Source organism: Sitophilus oryzae, unplaced genomic scaffold (genome assembly GCF_002938485.1).
Source record: "Sitophilus oryzae breed Bouriz unplaced genomic scaffold, Soryzae_2.0 scaffold_496_pilon_pilon, whole genome shotgun sequence".
Taxonomy (NCBI): domain Eukaryota; kingdom Metazoa; phylum Arthropoda; class Insecta; order Coleoptera; family Curculionidae; genus Sitophilus; species Sitophilus oryzae.
The window spans coordinates 2,092,332-2,102,781 of record NW_022147080.1 but is presented as its reverse complement, the minus strand read 5'-3'; the positions used below and the strand labels follow the sequence as shown (position 1 = coordinate 2,102,781).

At 30.8% G+C, this 10,450-nt stretch overlaps 1 protein-coding gene across 1 annotated transcript; it reads left to right on the top strand.

Annotated features, from left to right (window-relative positions):
* Positions 1-3,713: 3,713 nt before the first annotated feature.
* Positions 3,714-6,610, top strand: LOC115886791 (acyl-CoA-binding protein homolog). Its single transcript, XM_030906077.1, has 3 exons — positions 3,714-3,834; positions 4,589-4,703; positions 6,405-6,610. Exons 1-3 carry the CDS (start codon positions 3,820-3,822, stop codon positions 6,530-6,532), a joined length of 258 nt encoding a protein of 85 aa, XP_030761937.1. The 5' UTR covers positions 3,714-3,819; the 3' UTR covers positions 6,533-6,610.
* The last annotated feature ends 3,840 nt before the right edge of the window (positions 6,611-10,450 follow it).

Below are 10,450 nucleotides of genomic sequence, written 5' to 3'. Positions count from 1 at the left end.
CAACTCTATTTTTTTGTACATAAACTCCACATTGTGATATTACACTTGTTCAAGTCCATATGTAAAAAAAATACAAGTAAATAAAACATTTTTTACAAATCGACTTGGTCACTTTATCTTGTTTACCAACGATATACAAAATATTACTTTTATTATCTTTATTCCCCGACAAACATGTTTCTAATTATAATGTATTTTATATAATATTTAGAAAACTCATTTTTTTTTCATTTCTATTTATTTCTTTACCCATACAGTAACTATTTATAAGCTATACAGGCAAGTTTTAATAATAGTCTATTTCAAACTTCCCGCGAAAAAATTACGAAAATTTAAAGGGACAAGCGAGACGAGGTCACTCTCCCCACCACTCAAACATGAAAGGTACCGCGCGAACTGTCGTCTCTTGTCTTATCTACTCTTTGATATATGTCATAATATTTGAATTTTAAATATGTAGGTATGCAATATAATTTAAATTAATATAATGCAACTTTATACTAAGAAAACATTTATACATTCACAAAATACAACAAAGTCTCATAATATAGTTTAAAAACAATGAATATTGAATTAAAATTAAAAAAGTTAAGAGCGACCCCTTCTGTTAAAATTAGATGATTAAATTTTCGCAATTTTTACACCATTTGATAACCGGTGGCACCTCTAGTGTTTGTTCGGGCGGTTGGTCTTTTACTCCCGCTTATGGCCATTAAAGAAAAAGTTCTAAAGGGGCATTTTGTGAAATTGTTTAAAAATTATTTGTGGCGTTTGAAAAAAAAATAGCATGTTCTTTCGGGAGTAAAAATCACTTTCTGTGAAAGCGTTTCGAAATTTTTCGGTTTTTGATATTTACTTGAGATTCGAAATGACATTCTTTTAGGCACTAGTATCTAAAAGTGACACTTGTACAGGCACTAGTGCCTAAAAGTAAAAAATGAAACGTTAGAAACAATGAAAATATTTATTTATTATAAATCTTAAAGGTACAATTATTTAAATTATTAAAATGAATACAAGAGGCATCCAACTTTTTTGAGACATCCATCTCCACAGAGTTGACGGCTAAGGTAGTGAATAACTTCAGGAAATAGGCTAGCAATACCTTTTCTGTGAAATTCTCAATACGTTTTTCTTTGACCCAGGTTTCAAAATTGTTGTAGGTGGTCTCGTATAAGTTTTTCGACTTCTCACTAATAATAAACTAAATAAATAAATTAATAAATAAATGCCTTTATTGTCAAAAAATTTTTCAATTTGTAGACAGAGGTAAACTAAACAAACAAAGTAAACAAACAAGGTACACAAACAAACAAACAAAAGATAATACAAATAATATTGTCAGTCTTATTGTTAAAATAAACATTTATAAATGTTTACAATGTCAAAGAACAAAAAAAATAAAAATAATATTCAAAAATATTTAGCTAGTTTATAGTAAAATATCAATGACCTCTAAATAAATTCATTTCGATGTCATTAGTAAATATAGCAATAGCAAACATTAGACCAGTGTTTACAAGATCAAATTCGATTTTCAAAATATAATTCATTTACGGCGTAGAAAGCCTTGTCTAGTAAATAAGAGTTCAATGCTTTGCGAAATGAAAAAAATGATGTTATGGATTTGATTTCAAATGGCAGGCAGGTGATTGTGCATTTTTTTCGAGTTGTATAATATTTAACTTTTAACTAACTCTGAGCGTGGGGTAGGTAGATAAAGATCTTGCTCCGCGTTCCTGAGTGGATAAGTGTGAGATGGCCTTTCTTGAGAAGCTGATACATGTTTACGTATTAGGCAAACGGATTCAAATATAAATAAGGAAGGAAGAGTCAATATTTTTAATTCTTTAAAAAAGTCCCGGCAATGAGTTCTGCTGTTTAGTCCCAGTGAATATCGAACAGCTCTCCTCTGGAGCTTGAAAATGCGGTCAAATTGAGTCGCACAACACGTACCCCAGAATGCTCTGTATCCGAATAGACCTATACCTGGAAAATCTACAATCGCAAGGAATATCCAGAGATTTGAGACCAAAGGTACCCTAATAAATAACTACAGATGTGAAGCAAGGCAGGAACAAAGAGAAGATGCAAGAAATGATACCGACTTGGAAGTTTTATTGTGCGTGAAAGAGAACGATGGAAAGATCAGCACAAGGAAACTTGAGGATGAAATAGGAATAGATCACACTACAGCGTTTCGAATTTTTAAACGACATAAATACTATTCCTTCAAATATGAAAAGCACCAAGAGCTATGAGATGGGGACGAAATACGGCGGCAGCCGTTTTGTTTTGATATGATGGAAAGAGCAAACACGGATAAGGAATTTTTAAAAAACATATGTTTCACTGACGAATGCACGTTTACCTTAAATAATGAACCCAATGTTCAAAATTATCGATATTGGAACAAAGAAAACCAATACAGGTTTGTCGAAACAAGGACGCAATATCCACAGAAAGTAAATGTTTGGGCAGGGATATTCGGACACAAAAACACGCGAAATTTAAATTCGGAATATTATTTGGAACTACCCGAAAATCATATTTTACCTGTTTTACATGATGCCGCTAGGGAAAATCAGGAAGTTTGGTACCAAATAAATGGCTGCCCGGCACATAGTACCCTGACTGTTCAGGAATATTTAGACAATAGTTTTAACGAAAGCGTTATTGGCCTAAAACATACAGTAAATTGGCCAGCAAGGTCTCCTGATATTTCTCCAAATCATTTCCTTCTCTGGGCCATGTAAAAAACAAGATATACAAGGATAAAAAATACCCAAATCTACACGAGTTAAAAAATGCTGTTTCTGCCGAATGCAATAGAATTTCAGTTTACCAACTAGCGAATGTAAGAAGAGAATTTTATGATCGCCTGGGTTATTGTCTAGCAGTCGATGGAGGAATATTTGAACATCTTCTTAAATCCTGAAGTTCGAACAATTTAATAGTACCTAAATTAATAAGTTATTAAATATTGTAATAATACTATAATTAACCTTGTAATTGATTACTTTATTTTACTTTAATTCATATTAATTTGTATTTATAAATACATCTTTAAGATTTCCGATGTAGGAATGAGTTTTCAATAATAATAAAGCACTAAATAGGTAAATTTCTGAAATGATAACTTCATTTGACAGTTATCTTTTACCTTGACTGGTGCTCATAAGTAAATACAGGGCCATAAGAAAGGAGAAATATTTAAAAAGAAATCGGCGATATCTCGTAAACGAGCTAATCAAAAATATCTAGTTATTGTTTTGAATGTGGGTTTTAGTGCTCTTCAATAAACCTAAATAGAATTTATTCTCTAAAATAATTAGGGAAGCCAATAATTGACCTCATTAAAATTTACATGGAATTTCCTATGTCCCGTCCGACGTCCGACCCGGTATGTTTCTTTAATGCAGATTTACCACCTCAGAAAATACTGGTATTTTTTTTAAGAAACACCCTAGAATATTTTTTTTTGCATACTTCCATTTATATTATAGGTGGTCATAATAAAATTTTAATATAAGAATAAATAATAAAAATGTACACGTATATAAAACTGTATAAAACTTTAACTGTATCTATTTATTCTAGCATGCATATTTACATTTTACATAGATATCTAAGGACGTGTAAAATTATACGTTATTTTTTATTCGACTTCCTGCTACATAGTATACACATTTATGTTGTCAAAATTATTATGTAGTGCATATTATGTTGTCAAACTTTATGAAGTTATAATCGATTGAAATCGATAAGGTATTGTATATATAGAAAAATTGTGGTACTTTATTGTAAGTTCAGTTTAAAATGTCTTTAGACGAGGTATGTATAGATATTTTAATAAATATATTTTTGTTCATTAAATTATTGATGAATATGATTATTTAATGATGTAATATAATAAATTAAATACAAAATATAGGGGGTGTATATAATATCATAGACTTCTGTAAAAAACGGTTCACCGTTTGGTGTGGGTTTTTTTGCATACAATGTATATGAAGGTACCATAAGAAAAAAAAACAGTGTCAAAGACAGCTGAGGAACGACAATGGATAATAATTTTGGCGAGGTGAAGCTCTAGACGTCATTTATTTGTCCCGTACTCTTCTTCATTTTTTTTTAGTGGCGCTTACTGCCAGTTGGCATTAAGATTGTTTTAATTTATTTTTATATTGAGTGTAGTTTAAAATTTAAGATTTTTAACCGGTGTAGTTTAAAATTCGAGAAAAAATATTTTTTTCGAAATAGATTTGTGGTCTTGTGTTCTACCCTTTTTTCATGTTTCTATAATTAGTGATTTATTTTTGACAAGTTTTAGCAAATGAATTCTAGAGATTGATATCGTCAAAAGTATCATAAAATGCCATTTCTCAGTCGTCTTTGACACGATAATAATAGTTTCAAAAAATGTAAAAAATATACAGGGTGATTTAAACAAATTGGAAAAAACTTTAAGAGGTAATTTCTTGAAAAAAATAAATGGTAATTTTTTATAAAAACGTTAGTGACAAGTATATAAAATGGTTATGTATTATAGTTAGAATGTAATTTCTTTTTTTTTTCTGGTATTTAGAAATTCAATGTTGCTGCAGAGAAGGTAAAAAAGTTCTCAAAAAGACCCCCTGATTCGGATATGCTGGAAATTTATGCATTATACAAACAGAGTACTGTGGGGGATACGAATATACGTAAGTAATTCCTCATAGTAGAGGTGCTCATGCGGAAATTTTGGTCTTTTGGCGGAAATTTATTCAAGCGTGGGAGAATAATATACCGGGTGCGTCTCAAAAGTGGTTCATCCCCTATAACTCTTTTATTTTTTTAGATAAAAAACGAGATTTGGTGTGTTAGTATATGACATGAATTGGATTGTTATATGACAAAAGGATTGATTGACGTATTCAATTGTTTTATAGTCACTTCCTGTTTCACCGGAAATGACTATAACTTTTGATTTTTAAATGGCACCCTCGGAAATGTTTTCTTTATCCGATAGAAAATGACACTCTGAATAGAATTACGTATCATATGTCATTTGACATTCTCTCTTAAAAAAAATCGAATTTTAAATTTCAATCTAGAGTGCTAAAAACACCAATTTTTAATCAAGCAGTCTTGGAAAGAAGAAGAGCCATGGCCCAGTAATAGTTTTGATTGTCTAACGTTTTTAGAGTCCTGTCCTGGCCGGTTAAAATGTCCAAATCGAATTTTTAATCATATCTCAATTTTTTCAAATGGTTCCATTGAGGGTGGCTCATTAGCATATTTGGAAAAAGCATTTTTTACGAATAATTTTATACCACACATTTGGTATTTCGAGTCATATTGTCGTTATGAACCGCATTTTACAATTTCAAATAAACCATATGCAAAAATATCAAAAGTTGACATATGATATGTCATTACCGAGGGTGCCATTTAAAAATCAAAAGTTGTAGTCATTTCCGGCAAAACAGGAAGTGACCGAAAACAATTGAATATGTCAATCAGTCCTAATTTTAGTCATATACTAACATACCAAATCTCGTTTTCTTATCTGAAAAAATAAAAAAGTTATAGGGGTGAGACACTTTTGAGACGCACCCGGTATACCGGTTGATTTTCTCATGTGATTATAATATCTAGGAGACGGTTTGACATGATTGTTAGCAGTAACTTCAAAAATCTGCCATATTGATTCTGCAATCAAGAAAATTTCAAACTAATTCGATAAAAAAGCAATGAACTAACATTATAAGCAACGATATGGTAGTCATACGGTATATTTAAAAAAAAATTGCATAAATTTTAGTTTCATTATTACTTTTGACCAGTTCACAGTACAATAAACCCTGATTAATATAATATAACAATTAATATACGATAAATTAAAACAATAAAGAATAAAGTTATATTAAAATGTTAAAAATTTCATAAATTTTATTGTGACCCCACATGCATAAGGTTGAGGAGACACAAAAAATACAATGGATTGCAATATTAGATACAAGATAAAATATTACAGACATACGATTGTGTTTAATTTCTCATATTTTCTGATATTGTCCTATTAATCTGTGACTTAGTAATTAGTGTGATTATCAATAAAATTAAGCATTTAGTAATGCCAAAATGAAAGTGTGTAGTGTAGTAACTAATAAGTTGCTCAAAGCACACACACAAAGTATTCTCGCCTATTAAATATAAATACGATAATCTAATTCTGATGTTATTTGTAACGTATGCAGTACAAATCTTTTAAACCTAACACTTTTTCAACCGATGGTAATTTTGGCGAGGTGAAGCCCTAGAGGCCATTACTTGGCCATGGCTCTTCTATATTCTTTAAATTTCTAAAAACTTGTGTGGAAAACTTATTAGAAATTAATTATTTTTTATACCAATTGCAGCTAAGCCAGGTGATTCAGTTGCAGCTGCCAAGTGGAGCGCATGGAATGGAAAGAAAGGGTTAGCTTCAAGCAAGGCCAAAGAAGAATACATCGCCAAAGTTAATACACTAGCACCAAAATACGCTTGAACAAATTTATTTAAATCAATCACTAGCTTTAAATATGTCATTGCCTATCGAAATAAAAGACACTTAAGAACATTAAAGTGGTATTTTATTTAATAAAATAAAATTATTTATTAAAGAAACTCAAAAGAAACATGTTCAATATTTCGGCAAGATTTTGATTGAACGATTTTTATTGATTAAGCAAAATCGAACAAAAATATGCTTGTGAACCGTGTTTTCGATTTAAGTTTATCAATTTTAGTTGAACAGAAACATTTTGATTCATTCAAAACTTATCATCATTAGTTAATTTTGAAGTTTGGGTGTGCTATTTTGCGTTAACAAAAAGACGACAAATTTGTATTAAGTTGCCTAAAAGTATTGTAAGTATATTAATTTGCCTAATGCTCGAGACAAGGCTTTAGGAACCATCAAAAGAAACGAAAAGAAAGTAGTATCTCGGACTTCTGTAAAAAAATCTTGACCCAAAATCGACGTTTTCTCGAATTGCTTCCTGCAAAAAAAAATTAAATCTCAAATTGCTTTTTGACAAAATGTCTCTGATTTGTCACTCGCAGCCATTTTAAAAACACCATGGAATCAATTTTTGTTTATATGTGCAGAAATATTCGTTTGAATTTTGATTGATCAACTAAAATCGACGCAACAGGATTGATGTTGTATCCCACCGCTGCCACCAATGTCGAGGAATCAAACTGATGCGTTGATTTTAGAGACTGTTTGTCTTCCATACTTGTAGAATCCGTTTTTTCTTATTGTTGATGTTTTTTTTAATATAAATCACACTATTTTTCTTCTTAAATACTTTATTATATATAAAAAAAATTCAACAATTCAGAACCTACACTAACAATTAGTTTAAAAATACTCGTAAAATTAGCTATAAAATCGCCGACTGTCTCTGGCTGTGTGTTTACCACTTACCCCAGCAGCGTAACTTGATACAGTTACAACTTTCTGAAAACTACTATTATAATCCAATTAAATATTAAATCTAGGGTGGGACACAACATCTCCCCCCCTTAATGAGAGATTTCATGAGGTGTAAGTGATATAAAATCTTAAAAACAGAAAAAGTTTAACATAATTAATTAGTATCGTATAACGAAGATGAAATGAATATAAATTTTTGATATAGAAAATATGTATGGATATAAGTCTTGACTAATAATTTTAACTAACTTATACTATATCTAGTTATAAATCTAAAATAATAAAAACAAATATGTTTGATGTCAAAAATACTTATTGTAGATAACTAATGATTACGTTAAAATGTAGAGGTACAACACTGAGCCATCACTGACATGTTGTATGAACAAACCTTTAATATTAATTTCAAAGTGTTTGTAGATACAAATAAATAAATAAATATTTTTTCTTATAAACGGTAAATTGGAAATAGCTACTAAATTTACGATGTCTACGCAATCAGAACTAATTATGATATTATGTTTTTGGTTATGAAATCAGAAAACCTTTTTGCTTATTAGGAATCTCCCGAATTTCTTAATTATATGCACTCATTCTAGTTCATCTGTACCGGGAACAATTATTATTAATTATAAACTGCTTAAAATTCTTTCTATTTTAGTTTACAAAACATGCTTATATTTTTTCCATTTGCAAAAGACATTACTTAATACAGTGGCGGCACCGAATTTTTTTCAAGTAAAGATCTATAGTAATAAAAGTGTGTACTTATTATTTATTAGTTTGATAAATCGAGTTTTATATATATACGTAATTCAAAATAATTTTTTGTTAGTAATTTTTACGTTAATTAATGTAACTTATATGTCGAGGTAGGTATTCCACCACTGTGTATAAAGCTATCGCAAATGACGTCTGGATATGTTGTAACTCATTTGTCGTTGCTAATAATACAGAAAATGCGTAATGAAACAATTTAAAGGATGCGTTTTATAAATGGTGATAACAAAGACAGCTATACAGAGTGTTCTCATCATCTTCAAAACTAGTGAACGTTCGTAATATGATATGGGAGGGGGGAAGTTAATCACCGCGACCTTATAGATCTATTGTGTCCCCCTTTCTGGAGTTATAACTCATCATACAGTTTCAGGGCTTTGACATAAGCCAGTATCTGAGACGGTTTTAGAGAGGTTAGTTCTCCATCTCCGATATCAGTCGTATACCAATGGTTGTCTCTAGGAGATATACCAATGGAGGCGCACTCTAGGTGCTCTGGTGTTTCCCCATTTTCCCCACAGAATCTGTATTCGCCGTTGTTTTTAGCTTCAATCTACTGCACTGTTCACTCATATCACCTGTGACGTCATATGACATACAAAAAAAATGTCCGTATTGTTCAATTGCCACCTTTGATTGCCACTAATAAAAAATTCACAGATTTTGCAACATGCGCAACTATCATAGGCGTATTGAAAATACCAGACACAAGTCGGCGGTTGTCGGCAATCACCTGTTTTTTTTTTATATTTTATATTAACTTGTGACGTCATTTGGAAGAGCTCAATAGAAATATAAAAGAACTAAACCTTGTTTGGAAATCAATTTGACATTCGTGACGTCAGCACTCCGGCAGTCTATGATGCGTCCAGACCTGACGAGCCCAGCGCGAGACGAGAGCAAGACAAGAGCGAGACGAGAGCGAGACATTTTCTATCCATTTTTTACGCAAACCTCTCACGAGACAAGCCGAGTGGGATCATAGTGAAAGGAAGCCAAACACATATTAAATTGCAATTGAATATAACAAACGATGGCCAAAAAATAACGCATACAGAGTAATAAATTTTTGTATCTTTACTATGATATTCGGTCTTTAACATGGTATTCATTTCGGTTTTTCCTCTTTTGGCTGTTTTCCCCTTTATCCCTTACACGACGTTTTTTACATAATAAGTTTTTTAACGTTTTTAGAACAAAATATTAAATAGAAAAGTTATTGGCAAGGTTAAGAAGCACATTTTAACATTACTATAGAGTAAACAGGGTACTTCAAAAAAGTGTTGCGGATATAACATATTTTCTAATACCCTATTTTTTATTTTATTATTGGGTTATACATACGTACAATTCGGTAACTTTTTGCATTTTTTGATATTATATATCTAAAATTAATAGATTAGTTTAAAGAAATGTTGGATTTCGGTAGGGTAAAAATTATCGGTGACGCAATTGTAAATTCTATCAGAAAAAATGATAATACATACGGTGTACGATTTGCACTGTTTTGTGTACGATTTGCACACATTTTTCATTTTATTGATTTTATGGAAAGCACTGTTCATTAAAATGTTGTATCTTATGTTATAGGGCTTGTTTCTCTCTACAATTTCCTGTTTCACAATGTACCGTTTGTGTCCGGGAAGGGATCATAGTTTCATAGTTGTCGATTTTCGAAAGAAATCAGTACATGTATATTATTTCGTATATTTTTCATTTTATTGATTTTATGGAAAGCACTGTTCATTAAAATATTGTATTTTATGTTATAGGGCTTATTTCTCTCTACAATTTTCTATTTCACAATGTACCGTTTGTGTCCGGGAAGAGTTCATAGTTTCATAGTTGTCGATTTTCGAAAGAAATCAGTACATTTATATTATTTCGTATATTTTTCATTTTATTGATTTTATGGAAAGCACTGTTCATTAAAATGTTGTATCTTAAGTTATAGGGCTTGTTTCTCTCTACAATTTCCTGTTTCACAATGTACCGTTTATGTCCGGGAAGAGTTCATAGATTCATAGTTGTCGATTTTCGAAAGAAATCAGTACATTTATATTATTTCGTATATTTTTCATTTTATTGATTTTATGGAAAGCACTGTTCATTAAAATGTTGTATCCTATGTTATAGGGCGTATTTCTCTCTACAATTTCCTGTTTCACAATGTACCGTTTGTGTCCGGGAAGAGTTCATAGATTC